Below are 18,043 nucleotides of genomic sequence, written 5' to 3'. Positions count from 1 at the left end.
CTACGGATCGGAGCGTGGAATGTCAGATCCCTTAATCGGGCAGGTAGGTTAGGAAATTTAAAAAGGGAAATGGATAGGTTAAAGTTAGATATAGTGGGAATTAGTGAAGTTCGGTGGCAGGAGGAACAAGACTTCTGGTCAGGTGAATACAGGGTTATAAACACAAAATCAAATAGGGGTAATGCAGGAGTAGGTTTAATAATGAATAGGAAAATAGGAATGCGGGTAAGCTACTACAAACAGCATAGTGAACGCATTATTGTGGCCAAGATAGATACGAAGCCCACACCTACTACAGTAGTACAAGTTTATATGCCAACTAGCTCTGCAGATGATGAAGAAATTGAAGAAATGTACGATGAAATAAAAGAAATTATTGAGATAGTGAAGGGAGACGAAAATTTAATAGTAATGGGTGACTGGAATTCGAGTGTAGGAAAAGGGAGAGAAGGAAACATAGTAGGTGAATATGGATTGGGGCTAAGAAATGAAAGAGGAAGCCGCCTAGTAGAATTTTGCACAGAGCACAACTTAATCATAGCTAACACTTGGTTTAAGAATCATGAAAGAAGGTTGTATACGTGGAAGAACCCTGGAGATACTAAAAGGTATCAGATAGATTATATAATGGTAAGACAGAGATTTAGGAACCAGGTTTTAAGCTGTAAGACATTTCCAGGGGCAGATGTGGACTCTGACCACAATCTATTGGTTATGACCTGTAGATTAAAACTGAAGAAACTGCAAAAATGTGGGAAATTAAGGAGATGGGACCTGGATAAACTGAAAGAACCAGAGGTTGTACAGAGTTTCAGAGAGAGCATAAGGGAACAATTGACAGGAATAGTGGAAAGAAATACAGTAGAAGAAGAATGGGTAGCTCTGAGGGATGTAGTAGTGAAGGCAGCAGAGGATAAAGTAGGTACAAAGACGAGGGCTGCTAGAAATCCTTGGGTAACAGAAGAAATATTGAATTTAATTGATGAAAGGAGAAAATATAAAAATGCAGTAAATGAAGCAGGCAAGAAGGAATACAAACGTCTCAAAAATGAGATCGACAGGAAGTGCAAAATGGCTAAACAGGGATGGCTAGAGGACAAATGTAAGGATGTAGAAGCTTATCTCACTAGGGGTAAGATAGATACTGCCTACAGGAAAATTAAAGAGACCTTTGGAGAGAAGAGAACCACGTGTATGAATATCAAGAGCTCAGATGGCAGCCCAGTTCTAAGCAAAGAAGGGAAGGTAGAAAGGTGGAAGGAGTATATAGAAGATTTATACAAGGGCGATGTACTTGAGGACAATATTATGGAAATAGAAGAGGATGTAGATGAAGACGAAATGGGAGATACGATACTGCGTGAAGAGTTTGACAGAGCACTGAAAGACCTGAGTCGAAACAAGGCCCCCGGAGTAGACAACATTCCATTAGAACTACTGACGGCCTTGGGAGAGCCAGTCATGACAAAACTCTACCAGCTGGTGAGCAAGATGTATGAGACAGGCGAAATACCCTCATACTTCAAGAAGAATATAATAATTCCAATCCCAAAGAAAGCAGGTGCTGACAGATGTGGAAATTACCGAACTATCAGTTTAATAAGCCACGGCTGCAAAATACTAACGCGAATTCTTTACAGACGAATGGAAAAACTGGTAGATGCAGACCTCGGGGAGGATCAGTTTGGATTCCGTCGAAATGTTGGAACACGTGAGGCAATACTGACCTTACGACTTATTTTAGAAGAAAGATTAAGAAAAGGCAAACCTACGTTTCTAGCATTTGTAGACTTAGAGAAAGCTTTTGACAATGTTGACTGGAATACTCTTTTTCAAATTCTAAAGGTGGCAGGGGTAAAATACAGGGAGCGAAAGACTATTTATAATTTGTACAGAAACCAGATGGCAGTAATAAGAGTCGAGGGGCATGAAAGGGAAGCAGTGGTTGGGAAAGGATTGAGACAGGGTTGTAGCCTCTCCCCGATGTTATTCAATCTGTATATTGAGCAAGCAGTAAAGGAAACAAAAGAAAAATTTGGTGTAGGTATTAAAATTCATGGAGACGAAGTAAAAACTTTGAGGTTCGCCGATGACATTGTAATTCTGTCAGAGACGGCAAAGGACTTGGAAGAGCAGTTGAACGGAATGGACAGTGTCTTGAAAGGAGGATATAAGATGAACATTAACAAAAGCAAAACGAGGATAATGGAATGTAGTCAAATTAAATCGGGTGATGCTGAGGGAATTAGATTATGAAATGAGACACTTAAAGTAGTAAAGGAGTTTTGCTATTTAGGAAGTAAAATAACTGATGATGGTCGAAGTAGAGAGGATATAAAATGTAGACTGGCAATGGCAAGGAAAGCGTTTCTGAAGAAGAGAAATTTGTTAACATCGAATATAGATCTATGTATCAGGAAGTCGTTTCTGAAAGTATTTGTTTGGAGTGTAGCCATGTATGGAAGTGAAACATGGACGATAACTAGTTTGGACAAGAAGAGAATAGAAGCTTTCGAAATGTGGTGCTACAGAAGAATACTGAAGATAAGGTGGATAGATCACGTAACTAATGAGGAGGTATTGAATAGGATTGGGGAGAAGAGAAGTTTGTGGCACAACTTGACTAGAAGAAGGGATCGGTTGGTAGGACATGTTTTGAGGCATCTAGGGCTCACAAATTTAGCATTGGAGGGCAGCGTGGAGGGTAAAAATCGTAGAGGGAGACCGAGAGATGAGTACACTAAGCAGATTCAGAAGGATGTAGGTTGCAGTAGGTACTGGGAGATGAAGCAGCTTGCACAGGATAGAGTAGCATGGAGAGCTGCATCAAACCAGTCTCAGGACTGAAGACAACAACAACAACAAGATCAATAACCTCTACAAAAACCGATGTTTTAAGAAATTTGTACGTCCCTTCAAATTCGAAGTTACGAAGTTGAAATTTTAGTAGTAAATACGTATACCTTAATATAACAACATCGCATAGAAGTTTCCGTAGTGTAACGCTCAATATTTGTAAATTTTCCGTGTAATTCCAAATTCTGGTCTATAATGAGGGCGAGTCAAAAGTCCTTGGACGCCTTCATAATCCGGAAGATTAAAGGGAAAATTGAAATGTGAGACGGACTCTGTTCACGATAGGGAACGTAGTGGGCGACCAAGGACTGACACCAATGAGGAAACTGCAGCTGCGGTTGTTGCGTCGTTTGTGAAAAGTCCTAAACGAAGTATCCGTCGTGTGGCCCTAGCATGTGGAATAAGCCAAACCTCCAATTACCGGATATTGCAAACCAATAAGTGGCATCCTTACAGCCTGCACATTCAACATCGACTTAACGAGGATGACCCTGATCGCCGGTTGGAGTTCTGCTTGTGGGCTACTTAACAACACGATCTGGACCCTTCGTTTGCCGAGGACAGACTGTTCAGCGACGAGGCGTATTTCACTTTGAATGGGGAGGCTAATAGACATAATTGTCGATACTGGAGTGATGCAAATCCGAACTGTGTTGCCCCAATTCGAGAATATAGTCCAGCGAAGGTAATGGAGTGGTGTGGCATATGGGGCACCAGCATCATTGGGCCATTTTTCATTTACAACATCTTAAGTGGACAACAGCATCTGATGCTGCTGCAGGACCTCGTGTTCCCTTCCACACTGGACGATGACGGCATTTTCCCATCTTATTTTCAGCACGATGGAGCGCCTCCACACTATGGCATCCGTTAATGGTTGGAGGAACAACTGCCAGGGAAGTGGATTGGTCGCTGTTGTCCCGTGGAGTGGTCTCCCAGACTTAACGCCCCTTGACTTTTATCTATGGGGGCATCTTAAGCAGATGCTGAGAGCATCTGTGATTTGAGACACCTGGAGGGACACATACAACACGCCTGTGACCAAATTTCAGGAGACACTCTCCTCCAAAAAATGGCTCTGAGCACTATGGGACTCAACTGCTGTGGTCATAAGTCCCCTAGAACTTAGAACTACTTAAACCTAACTAATCAAAGGACATCACACACATCCATGCCCGAGGCAGGATTCGAACCTGCGACCGTAGCGGTCGCGCGGTTCCGGACTGAGCGCCTAGAACCGCTAGACCACCGCGGCCGGCCACTCTCCTCCGTGCGCAGTCAGAGTGGTTGCGGCGATTACAGTTGTGCTTTGCACGGGATAGACAACACGTAGAACAAGTGTTGTAGCAGTCGGTATGAAGGTAATTTCCCAACTTTGAACATTAATTACTTCTAAACTGTGCAAGATAGACAAAGACAAATTACACCACTAAATTCCAGAGCTAAAGCGAGTGTCATTTGCTGTGTCATACACCCCCGTTCCCATTTACAAAAAATGACTTAAATCCAAAATGGCGGATTTCAAGATGGCGGCCATGAATGACATTCACTCCAAAAGTTGCGGCCCTACATCGAACCTATGTTCCCATCATCACATTTCAATTTCTCCCTTAATATTCCAGCTTATGAAGGTGCCCAAGGACTTTTGACTCGCTCTGTATACGCTGCTGTGCGAAACTTTAAGGACGACAGTACCTTCGCATAATGTGTCACTGTCAAGTAATATACAGGTCGCTGAAATTTGGGCCATACATAGAAACAAGTGCTACAGTATAGTAGAGAAGGTAACTGAAAGAAATATGTAATGAGGGGATGCCATATGCCATGCTGAAGTCACCGCCATTTATGACACTCCAGTGGACATTACAAATGGCGGGTTATGGTTCTTGGTAGGGCTTGCGATCACCAAGAACGGCAGTAACTTGCTCCCATACAGACCGCAAGCTTCCTAGGACTTTCCACTCCTACACCATCACGGTTGATGACTGTCGGGTTCTGTCGGTTCACGTGAACGTGATGCAGTGCGTCTGCCCAACACATCACCAGTGCGCTGGATGGGATTTAAATAGGCGGAACGGGCAGGCGACTCCATTCACCGAACATACACTTTTTCGAAAACCTGCTCTACCTACGCAGTCCTGGGGACTGGGTTTTTGTTATGTCATCATTTCATCATAATCATCATTAGTGACAGTGGCTCGATAGGCTGAAAAGAAAAATTGGATAGTGTAAAAGATGGGACTTCGTACAGGCGCTGATGACCGCACAGTTGAGCGCTCCATTAACCAAACATCATTACTTACGCAGTTAGAAGTGGTCGTGCAGTGTTGCGTGGGTGTACTGACCTCCAAATCTTTGAGCACTGTTCACTCACCGGTCTGTGTTATCATGGCACTGAACAGTTTCCATATGTGGGTGTATTCAGGAGTGCATTCTGCAATTAATTCATTTTTATAGATTTGATTTCACGGCAAAAAAATGGTTCAAATGGCTCTAAACACTGTGACTGAAGTCATCAGTCACCTAGACTTAGAACTACTTAAACCAAACTAACCTAAGGACATCACACACTTCCATGCCCGAGGCAGGATTCGAACCTGCAACAGTAGCAGCAGTGTGGTTCCGGACTGAAGCGGCTAGAAGCGCACACCGGAGGGAATTCACGACCACATAGAACTGTGTGGGTGGAGGAGTTCTTGGAAGGAGAGGACATTCGGCGAATGGAATGGCCTGCGTGTTGCCTCAGCTTTTAGCCCATCGAGCACGTGCGGGATTTATTGGGGAGACGTGGTGCAGCAACTCCACATTTACTAATGACCATCCAGCAGTTCTCAAACGTGGTGGTCGAGGAATGGAACGCTCCACCAGAAGACCTGCTTGCCGGCCTCGTGGCCAGCACGGGAGGACGCTGCAGAGCATGCGTCGCCGTCCGTAGTCATGACATACCCCATTAAAAACTATGGCGTGTTACGTCCAGGTGAGCGTCATAAAAGCAGTGACTTCAGTATGCGTATTGTCTTCGAAAAAAAAAGTGGCATATGCCTACCCCTCATTGCGTATTTCTTTCACTTACTTTCTGTACTGTATCAGTTATTTCAATACACGATCCAAGCTTCATGGAGCTATATTTTTTGACAGTGCATCTCATGCGAAAGTTACTTCCGCCCTTTATTTGGGGCAACAGTGTAGTAAAGTTTAACAGATTATCTATACATTAAATATAAGCTGGAATATACACTGAAGAGTCAGAGAAACTGGTACTCCTGTCTAATATCGTGCAGTGCTCCCGCGAGCACGCAGAAGAGCCTCAACTCCACCTGGCATGCACTCGACTAATGTCTGAAGCAGTTCTCGAGGGAATTGACACCATTAATGGTGCAGGACTGATCATGAATCCCGAAGAGAGGCTGGAGATCTCTTCGCGTCTGAGGAGTCTGATGGGCAGCGGAAGTGTTTAAACTCAGAAGAGCGTCCTGGAGGCACTGTGTAGCAATTCTGGATGTGTGGGGTGCCGCATTGTCCTGCTGGAATTGCCCAAGTTCGTGGGAATGCATAATCGACATGAATGGATGCAGTGAATCAGATAGGTTACTACGTACGTGTCACCTTCCAGAGTCGCATCTAGACGTATTAGGGGTCCCGTGTCACTCCAACTCCACATCCCCACACCATTACAGTGCCTCCTCCAGCTTGAACAGTCCCATGTTGACATGCAGAGTTAATTGAAGCATAAAATAGGTGCATTACTGTTAATGACATAATTGAGCTATAAAGTTCCAAGGCTCCATGCCCGTACACGTCCATCTGCTAGATACAGTTTCAAACGGGACTCAACTGACCAGGCAACATGTCTCCAGTCATCAACAGTCCAATGTCGGCATTGACGGTCCCAGGCGAGGCGTAAAGCTTTGTGTCGTGCAGTCGTCAATGGTACACGAGTGGGCCTTCGGCTCTGAAATCCCATATCGATGATGTTTCGTTGAATGCTTCGCACGCTAAGGCTTGTTGATGGCCCAGAACTGAAATCGACAGCAATTGGCGGAAGGGTTGCACTTTTGTCACATTGGACGCGCGGGATTAGTCGAGCGGTCTGGGGCGCTGCAGTCATGGACTGTTCACGGCGGTGGTTCGAGTCCTCCCTCGGGCATGGGTGTGTGTGTTTGTCCTTAGGATAATTTAGGTTAGGTAGTATGTAAGCTTAGGGACTGATGACCTTAGCAGTTAAGTCCCATAAGACTTCACACACATTTGAACATTTTTTTCTGTGACGTTGAACGACTCTCGTTAGCTGTCGTTGGTCTTGTTCTTGCAGGATGTTTTTCCGGCCGCAGTGATGTTGGAGACTTGATGTTTCAACGGATCCCTTATATGCACAGCACACTTGTGAAATGGTCGTACGGGAAAATCCCCACTTCGTCGCTACCTCGAAGATGCTGTGTCTCATCGCTCGAGCGCCGACTGTAACACCACGTTCAAGCTTATTTAAATTTTGATAACCTGCCATTCCAGCAGCAGCAATCGATCTAATAACTGCACCAGACACTTGTTGTCTACGCAGCGCCGTATTCTACTGTTTACTTATCTCTGTATCTGAATACGCATGCCTGTACCACTTTCTTTGTCGCTTCACTGTAGATACTGCAGCATCATGTTCTGTGTACAAAACGGAAAACATTTACCAAATTTGAAGGAATTAGTGTATTGTTAAATGGTACAGCGAGAACGTAATGTGTTGTTCAAAGGAAAAGAACCGCTGAAAGTTGTATTTACAAAATCGTACAACCCACACGTATTGGTTCAAAATGGTTCAAATGGCTCTGAGCACTATGGGACTCAACTGCTGTGGTCATTAGTCTCCTAGAACTTAGAACTACTTAAACCTAACTAACCTAAGGCCATCACACACACACATGCCCGAGGCAGGATTCGAACCTGCGACCGTAGCAGCAGCGCGGCTCCGGACTGGAGCGCTTAGAACCGCACGGCCATCGCGGCCGGAACACGTATTGGTATGGAGAAACACAGTGCAGACAGGATAGTCATCAAACATGCACATTCTGAAGAAAAAAAAAAACAGACATAAACCAAACTGAGAACGTGTCCGAAAGAACAAACGCTACCTATGTTTAATTAAGGCACGGACTGGCGATGATCTCTTCAGTCCGGATCCGCGCTGCTGCTACGGTCGCAGGTTCGAATTCTGCCTTGGGCATGGATGTGTGTGATGTCCTTACGTTAGTTAGGTTTAAGTAGTTCTAAGTCTATGGGACTGACGATCTCTGATGTTAAGTCCCATAGTGCTTACAGCCATCTGAAACATTTGATCTCTTCAGTGCACATGCACACCATGCTCGACCTCTTACTGGAATCGCCGAGATGCCGCGAGTAATGAGGAAAGTGGCAAGGGGCACAACTTTAGTAGTTAGTGTGTGGACAGGTTGTGAATTTGAGCCTGATGGGAGGTATGAGTAGAGCACTGTGTCCGTATGGCACAGTGATCAGCTCGTCTACTTAGTAAGCAGGAGACCTGGTTTCGAATCCCAGTCCAGCACAAAGTTTCAAACTTTCCTATTGATTTAAATCAATGCCTAATCGCTGCCAATGTCTGTAATGCTTTGTGTCTTAGTACCAAGTGTCTGAAGCAACAGACACTACTGTATTTAACGGAAAACAGAATAGGATTTCGAATGTGAACTGTGACTGGTGCTAGGGGGAGAATACAATGTGTGTGAAATATTAACATTTCGTGTATTTGAAGCAAATGAAAGTTGAATATTTGAATTTTGTAGTCAACAGTGGATACATAATTTCAGTAATTAATGTGTAGTTTCTTTAAATTCCCCACCGAGCGAGGTGGCGCAGTGGTTAGCACACTGGACTCGCATTCGGGAGGAGGACGGGTCAATCCCGTCTCCAGCCATCCTGATTTAGGTTTTCCGTGATTTCCCTAAATCGTTTCAGGCAAATGCCGGGATGGGTCCTTTGAAAGGGCACGGCCGATTTCCTTCCCTATCCTTCCCTTACCCGAGCTTGCGATCCGTCTCTAATGACCTCGTTGTCGGCGGGACGTTAAACACTAACCACCACCTTTAAATTCCCAATTAAGAGTTTTAATTTCAGCCATGGAGTGCTGGAAATCGCAGCAAGATGGATGCCGGTTACAGGCTACTCGTTTACTACCGATTACAGCTAAGGTACCGGCCAGTCCGTGTTTTACAGGCCTTTGCATACATGTCCAAGGGAACTTTTTATCGTAATCAGAATAACACTCCAATACCGTATTTATCTGCCGATACTGGGCACGAGGCTTTCAAGTACAACGTCTTACCCGTACGAGAATATGCATAATGGATGTACGCGTACAGGTCGTAGATGCATGGTTGACGAATTATGGAAGTTTGGGTTCGGCCGTGGGTCGTGCACGGATAGCCGAATGATAGCCGTCACTGTTGCTCAGCGTGTTAGGTCAGAGAGCTGGCTGTTATCTGTAATAAAAAACAAATAACTAAGTGAAGCGATCAGCAACGAACTCCAACGGATGTCACGTTACGTCCGCTACGAGTACATACAACGAAGATGAGGTAAAAAAATGGAAAGGCGACCTGTGACGATAAGCTGGAAATCCCAGTTGGAGTCCCGGTACGGCACAGATTTTTAAGTCGTCATTCCATTCTACAGCTGGTGGTTGTCCTCATTCGCATCTGCGAATACCTTTAATGTATGTCCTAAATGTTGTCATTTCCCCAATACAGGCTTTTCTTTTGCCAATCAGCGGGGAAGGTGAGCAAGTCTCTGAAACCACTGAACCTGCATATCAAGAGGAGTGGCCACACAAATCTCAGTCCGGCCCTCTAGATCTACACTGAGGTGGCGAAATTCATGAGACAGCAATATGCACAAAAACAGATGGCGGTGGCATCGTGTACACAAGGTCTAAATTGGCAGTGCATTGTCTCAGCTGTAGTTTATACTCAGGTGATTCCTGCGCATATGTGTCCGACGTGATTGTGGCCGCACGACGGAATTAACAGACTTTCAGGGCGGAATGATAGTTGGAGCTTGACGCGTGGGACATTTTATTTCGGAAATCGTTAGAGAATTCAATATACCGAGATCCACAGTGTCAAGAGTGTGCCGAGAATATCAAATTTCGGGCATTACCTCTAACCACAGACGACGCAGTGGCCTTTGCTTAACGATCGAGCGCAACATCGTCGTCACAAACAGATAAGCAACACTGGGTTAGAAAACAGCAGAAACCAACGTGGGACATAAGACGAACGTATCCGTTACGACAGTGTGACGAAATGTGGCGTTAACGGGCTATGACAGCGGACGACGAACGCAAGTGCCTTTGCTTATAGTACGATATCATCTACAACACATCTTTTGAACTAGTGATCACATCGGGTGGAGCCCATATGACGGGAAAACCGATTTCAGGTTGTAAGGACTGGTGGTACAGCTCGAGTGTGTTGCACATCTTACGAAGCCATGGACAGAAGTTGTCAACAAGGCACTGTACAAGATGCTGGTGACTTCATAATTGTGTGAGCTGTGTTTATGTGGACTGTGGCTCTGAGCACTATGGGACTTAACATCTGTGGTCATCAGTCCCCTAGAACTTAGAACTACTTAAACCTAACTAACCTAAGGACATCACACACATCCATGCCCGAGACAGGTTTCGAACCTGCGACCGTAGCAGTCGCGCGGTTCCGGACTGCGCGCCTAGAACCGCTAGACCACCGCGTATGTGGACTGTACTATGTCCTCTGGTCCAACTGATATTAGCAGAGCATTTGCAGCCATTGATGGACTTCGTCTTCCCAAACAACGATGGATTTTATATGAATAATGCGCCATGTCACCGAGCCGCAATTGTTCGCAATTGGTTTGAAGAACACTCTGGACAATTCGAGTGAATGATTTGGCCCCCATATCGCCCGACGTGAATCCCATCGAACATTTATAGGACTTATTCGAGAGGTCAGTTGGTGTACAAAATCCTGCACCGGCAACACTTTCGTAATTGTGGACGGCTGTATAGGCGGCATGGCTAGATATTTCTGCAGGAGACTTCAAACGACTTGTTGAGCCCATATCACGTTGAGTTGCTACATTACGTCGGGAACAAAGAGGTCTGGCGGAATATTAGCAGGTATCCCGCGCCTTTTATCACCTCATTGTTGCTTTTCCGCGATTTCTATAAATCGCTTAAAGCGAACGCCGGTATGGTTCTATCGAAATTGCACGACCGAACTCCTTCCCCAACTCTGCCGATACCGAGACTGTGCTGCATATTTAGAGACCTCGTATTGAGTGGGACGTTAAACCCTACCCTTCCTCCTTTATTTTTCAGATAAGCGTTGCGTAAAAGCAACTCAGAAATTACTTGAAGAAATACCGCAGCTAGAGAGCTTTACGTGTGCACCTTTCTTATAAGAAGCCGCCGTTCTGAATTTGGCCAATCTTCAGTTGGGGTAATACATTTGTATCTCCAATACAACATCCTTCTCGACTGCGTTTTAAATTCTACAGCTGCCTTTTGTTCCATAATTTGAAGCTCATTTTTCTGCATTTATAGGCATGTAAACACAACTTGCCACCGATAGTCTGATAAGTAGCTATGGAGGCTAACTCTGTAACACACCTCATAGTTACTCCGTAACAAAGGTAGTACATCATCATTACACGATTTTGTTCATTCTGCGAATGCTAATTCAAATAAGTTATGAAAGGATATATTTCTACTATTAATTAGCAGTTCTTATTTCAGGCCTATACGGATAGAAATTGTGTGTCAGTAAAATCAGTCGGTGGCTGGAGAATTATTACTCAATATCTAACATTCAATGTATAGCAGAATATTTATAAATCAATATTCTCTGTCGAATATTGTAAAAAAAAGGTTTTTCGTCAATTTAAAGGTGATGACCGAACCACAGAAACGCATTTTTGGATGTGTATTAATTATCTGACATACTGGATGACGTTACAAATTTTCAGGGATGATGCAGAAGGGAAAATGTTTGAATTTGAGGTAAGAGGCCCAAGCCCAGAAACGACTGAGTCCAAAGTTACGAGTTGAAATCGTCCTTATATCTCTGACAGTAGACTTCTTGTATTTGAAGGCGTTTTGCTTTTCATATTTTGCGAGGAGTTAGTGCGGACCAAAACAAAAAAAAGACCAATGGTCACTGGACATGGGCTGTGAAGTGCATACCTCAAGATCTATGGGCACTTGTTCATCTTTGCTGCTGTGAAACACATCTCTTCTATTGAACAAGTACATTCGAACAAGTGCTTACTGGAAAGGTGTTCATAGATCTTAATGTGCGCATTTTAGAGCCCACTTTTGCTGGACTGTTTTGCTTCGAATGGTCGTTCCTGTCTAATCCATAAATACTGACCGTTCCTCGTAGAACATCCTGTATATTACAGAGGCTCTAATGCTTATTTTAATAAGTCAGTAACATTATAATATGCATTACAGAGCGATCAGTAACATTTTAATATACATCACAAATGGAATACTGTTTTCCACTATGTAGCAGCAGAATGTTTTGTACTACGCTCATGGTAGACATTGTGATGGTCACATTGCTATACATTCCAAGATGTAAGGTGAACAGTTTTTTTTTTTTTTTTTTTTTTTTTTTTTTTGCTAATTCTTGGCTTTAAGATCTGCAGTACTACTCTTGATGAATTTGATGTTGTGTGTATTTTAATAAATTATTGAGAGAAAATTAAGGCGCAGAAATATTTATTTTGTTTGCAAAGTGTGACGAACTTCCGGTGAGTTTTTAGATTTGGAAGCGATACTGCGGGATACTTACATCGAACTAATGTGGTATACCAACCTGTAATTTACTTAACTAGAGCCAACAAGGAAGCTTCATGCATTTTAATAGGTCATCCAGAAAATTTAGGTGCGTAAATATTTAATTTGAAGAGGCATTGTGCTAGCGAAGTGTGCACAATATTACATATAATACGGTTTATTTTGTTCGAACTTTCATAGCGTTCTTGCATATTACTATAAGAATGCAAACTCAAGTATTTTAATAAGTTATACAGACAGTAAGGAAGTGTAAATATTAAGTTTGAAGGTCCACAGAGTGTAGTGTACATAGCGAACATTTGTCCTGGTCTACGCTACTTCCCCCCAAAATACGGGAAGCAACGATCTTGCAGTTGAAGAGATCCACTGGCCAAGGTATCGGAATGATTTTCGCTCGTAACTTTCGACTTGGTGGTTTCTGAACATGGCCTCTTTCCCCAAATTGAAACAATTACCTTTCTGCACAATCCCTGAAAATTTGTTTCGTCACGGGATCACCCTGTATATTTTTAATAACCACCCTAGGTCTTCAAATATTCCCTTATAATTGTCGCGTCGCTTGGCCTCTGTGAGTGGACAGTCTGCGTAGGGTGTTCGCTAGTTCTGTTTCCAATACAGCGACCAGTTATTTTTATATTTTTGTGGTAATACGAGAATGGGGTGCTCAGAGTCTCGCGGGGACATATGAAGAGTTTTCTGCAGGAGGTGTAACTCCTAGGACTCGATACCAGACATTAAAGTCCACGAGGTCGTATTATTGATTCCACGAGTAGTGTGGAAAGACTCCTCTGACCGGTGGAGCTTCGGCGAGGCGAAATGCTCCAGTAAAGAGAGTTCAGCTGTTGGCAGCTTCTGCGTCAGCAAGCCCACCGATAGCGAAGTAAGGTCTGCTGCAATCGTATGCAACTGGTCTGCTGATACAGCCCTGCCCTCAGTTTACCGGGACCTCAGAGGAGTTTGCGTCCACAGATTCCTGTGATGTCACAAAGGAGTATGCTGTTCTCTTCTGTTCCGACACACGTCGCCTCCGTGTTTGCACGAAAGAGGAGAAGTAAATGATCGCCCCATGCTGTGTCGCGGACATATGTGGTATCCAATTCTCCACACACGACAGGTAAGGCTTCTGGCATCATGAACTGTACTCTGTACCTATGCGAAGCGAAGAGACGTGTTAGACAAGTAGATAGCACAGAGGTAAATACTTAATGGAAATTGTGCTACCGCATACGAGAATTGTGAACTAATTACTGAAGCGACTAGTAGAGGAGTAAAACCGACAAAGAATGGGATAGGTAACACTTTGTAGAGGATGTCGGACGTAGCAGTAACTTGCAGACGTAAGGATGGTGTACGAGACGAAATTTTCCAGACTAATCGAAGGAATAATGTAAAATGAAGTAATTAACGCTCCACTCAGACTTTAAAATTAGTTTTGATGAGCTGTAATATTTGTTTAAAAATTTTACATAATCAGAGATTAGAAGGAGCTATCTGTACTTGCTTTGAAGAAACTTAATAGTCAAGACCGCATTCAGTACCCCATTCCTGATGACAGGTTTCAACAGATCTTCTGATCTTCAGAAAATGTGTTGTCATGCATCCTCTTTCATTATCATTGTGTCATACATGACATGATGACTTTATAGTGAATATTACGTACCACATTCCTCACAGGTTAGTTAAAGACGGGATTTTATTTCTAACAAAGCTGTGCGGAATGTTCTACGTACCATCTACTATAACGTCAACATGGCTTACGTGACCCAGTAGTAATGAAGTAGGACGTGTAACAACAAGTGTTCTGAAGATCACGAGAGAACACTCTTAACTGTTGAAACCAGTCATCGGGAATGGGGTATTGAATGTGAACTTGACTATTAAAAGTTTCTTCAAAGGTAATATCTGTCTCTTAAAATTCATCACATATTTAAAGTTAACAAAACTGAAGGTGTGCAGTGGCTAAGCTGCGATGCAAGGCAGTCTACCTTAATCAGTTCAATATGCTTTCACTTTTTAAATGGTTGGAGCATTTCTCGGTAGCAAAATATTTCTCTGATTCAGAACATGACAAATTCAGATATAAGCAGCAAACTGGCACTCCAAGATTTCTGTAGCGCAGTAATTGACTCCTGGCAGTCCCTGGAGACTCCATTGCGAACTCCCGTTCTGAAGATTTCTTCCATCCTCAGAGTCGGGTGATACCGGCACCAAGCAAAGCCTTTTTTAGACTGGAAGACTTCGTGTCTTGGAGAAAACTGGGAGCAAATTTCAGTTTTAGGAGTGGATTAGTTCACCTTTAGGATCACAACGCAAATTCTTGGTGATCATTGCGTTCTATTTCTTAGTAAACCCTCTTCAGATCAGATCATTCTCTTCAGCATGACAGAAGTGGCGTGCCTATTTATTGAGGGCGTAGTGGCGAGGAGGAGCCACATATTACGCTGCAGGATGCGTTCATTCGACTGAGATACTGCTGACATAGTGATCAGAAGACGGTTTACGAAAATCAAAACCTGTTGTCACTAAATACGATTATTTGCACTGTGGCCGCTCTATATAGAAAACATATTTTTGTTTGGAATTAAGTTTTATCTCGACGTTATTAGACTGTGTCACAGCTGACGTGCTCGCAATTTTTCCACTCGTACTCTATATCGGAATGTAATTAGAACAGAACTGAGATTACAAGTCATGTGGCAATGTATTCGCGGGGAACAATATTATGCCTTTTCGGCTTATTTGTGGGACGACAGCTGTTGATATTTTGTGGTATATGTAAGTCAGCACCTCTGGCGCTCGTGAGAAATTGTTTTCAGTTTCCGCTATCGGTTGCGCTTATCGAACAGCGCCCGGGATCTTCTGGAACGCTTTGGTACGAGTGAATACAGTCTGAGTTGCAAGCGGCTCTACAACTGTCGTCGTGATATAGCCTAGCGAAGCGCAAATAGCATAGATTTCTCTTGTATGTTGACTGAGCATTTGAACAAGGGGTGCAATAGGGCAGTTGATTGTGTCCTTGCACGAGGCTACCACATCTTTGACTGTTTGTTCTGCCGTGAGGCTATGTGTATAGGATACTACTGACATTCCACAACATGACACAGACTTGTGACCTGATGATTTTCAACGAACATAAAGAAAAGAGAAACTAGAGCATTTCTGAAGAGAAGCTAGGGTTGTGGGTTATATGTACCGTAAAGTACACAAATGACAGACACAGTAGCGGCATAGTTAGAACAACGTTCCAAGACGGGATTCGAAATCGCGACCCCACTCCCGAGGTAGCAACAATTTTCCAGGACGCACAGACATTCCCAGTGGGCCTTTTCTTTTACATATTTTAAAACAATACTACAATTTATACCTGTTTCGTAGTCTGTGTCATGATTACAGGTTTTGGAGTTAGAAGACATTATTCAGACTGATGTTGGTCACTATGCCAACGAACATAACGATCTGCAATAAAATGTTTCTGCAAAGTCAGGATCGCTAATTATTGCTGGTTTGGGTAAGTTATCGCCACTGAGAGGTGTCTGACATTTGCTCCAAATCTGTATAGCACATTTTAGTCATTGTTACACATTTCTCGATGACAATAATATGCTGAAATCGACTAGCTGAGGCTGTCGTAGTAATTAGTTACTGAAGTCAAAAACAGGTCGCATGGCGCTCTAGTGAGACTACTTCAGGGCTTACTAGTTCGAGAGTATTAGCTAGCGGAGCGAACCAGTCACAGTTGTGAGCAGTAAAACTCGTTCACTGCAGCACCTGCTAGTGTTGGCTGAGACACACTCCACGCCACGGAGGGGTGAGACGTGGCAGCGCGGTGGGTGGCGGCGGGCAGGAGTCACACACACGTCAGAGTGGGCTGCCCGCACCTGGCGCGCATCGCGTTTATCGGGACGACGGCCGGACGCTAGGGTGACTGGCGTCGTGTTTTCGCCGTTTTCTTTACCTGTTGCAGTGAGGTCGGCTCAGCGACGTCGCGAGACTCGGCGTCGGCGTCGGCGGCGTCGGCGGCGGGGGCGTCGGCGGCGACGCCTGCAGCGGTCCCGGCCGGCGCGGGCGCGGGCGCCGCATCGATGCTCTGCAGCTGGAGCGTCCGGCCAGCCGGCCTCTGGAGCTGGAAGCGGGCTGCTGGAGCCAGGGGCGCGCGTCCCGAGCAGGCGCCTGGCGTGGCGGCTGCCGCTGCGCTCTGCCGCCGGCTCGGCACGGCCCGGTCGCCCCCGCGCCCCCCGCGCCCCATCCCCGCCCTCACCGGCTCGGCACGGCCCGGCGTCGGTGTCGGTGTGGCGTCGCGGCGCCGAGTCGCGGCGTCTCCGCAGGCGTCGCAGGCGCGCGACAACCGCGCCGCCGCTGCTGCCTCTGGCGCGGCGCGTCCACTAGCCGAGGCCTCTGGGCCAGTCGTGGCAGAGGAGACGCCGGCCGCCAGCAGAGAGCGGCACGGCAGGTGGGGCTGCCGAGGGCGCACTTGGCCCCCGGGGCGGCTGCCGGGGCGCGGGCGTCTGCGGGTAGCTGGACACTTTCTCATCTGGGATCGAGCTTGCAAGGACACAAGCTTACATCATGTCAATTCCTTGCTTTGTTGGCAGTAGTACGTGGAAGGCCTGCATCCACCATTGTGATTACAACACGATTGACAATTTGGAGCAGATAAAATGTCATATGGACTGAACCGATCCATACTGTTGATGTTTATGAATGAAGTCATAAACCTAATCTTCCGTAGTGCCATTACTGTGGCAGTGAATGAGCAGTCGTGTATCTGGTACTGCCCCTGGCCCCATGACATTTAACTGCTAGAAGCTGTCGTTGGTAATAGAATGTCTATGATAGGTGCAAGCCTTCTGTGTACTGCCAACAATGAAGCAGGATTTATGTTTGTTTGTGGGTCGGGATGTTCAGCCGCCAAACAATTGTTGAAATTCATGATGAAACTTCAGTTGTCCTTTATTTTGCACAAAGAGCTTCGCTATTGGTTTCGGTCAAATGACCAATATGAAGCATAAGCTGGCATGGACGGCTGGAAAGTTATACCATAATTACTCTTATTATATTACAACTTTCCGGCCGTTCACGTCGGCTTATGCTAGATAATGGTCATTTGACCGGAACTAGTAGCGAAGCGCATTGTGCATAATAAAGGACAACTGAAGGTTCACCTTTAATTTCAACAATGAAGCGGGACATTTTTCCGATTGTTGTTGGAGTCGGACCTGTCACAGTGCAATACGAAATCACTTTCTAAGCTTCCTACGACTTGAAACCGTTATAGCTTCTTTCTAAGCCATTGACAACTTCCTTTAAATGTTGAGCAATGCAAAATCATGTGTTTTTTGAAAC

At 44.8% G+C, this 18,043-nt stretch overlaps 1 protein-coding gene across 1 annotated transcript in view; it reads right to left on the bottom strand.

Annotated features, from left to right (window-relative positions):
• LOC126355635 (uncharacterized) overlaps positions 1–17,231 on the bottom strand; it is a 427,254-nt gene extending 410,023 nt beyond the window's left edge. Inside the window, exon 1 of the mRNA XM_050006001.1 lies at positions 16,656–17,231. Coding sequence (XP_049861958.1) covers positions 16,656–17,231 — 576 coding nt within the window. The remainder of the gene's footprint in view (positions 1–16,655) is intronic.
• Positions 17,232–18,043: the final 812 nt, after the last annotated feature.

This window comes from Schistocerca gregaria, chromosome 3 (genome assembly GCF_023897955.1).
Source record: "Schistocerca gregaria isolate iqSchGreg1 chromosome 3, iqSchGreg1.2, whole genome shotgun sequence".
NCBI lineage: Eukaryota > Metazoa > Arthropoda > Insecta > Orthoptera > Acrididae > Schistocerca > Schistocerca gregaria.
The sequence above is the reverse complement of the archived record's forward strand: the minus strand, read 5'-3'. Positions and strand labels throughout refer to the sequence as shown.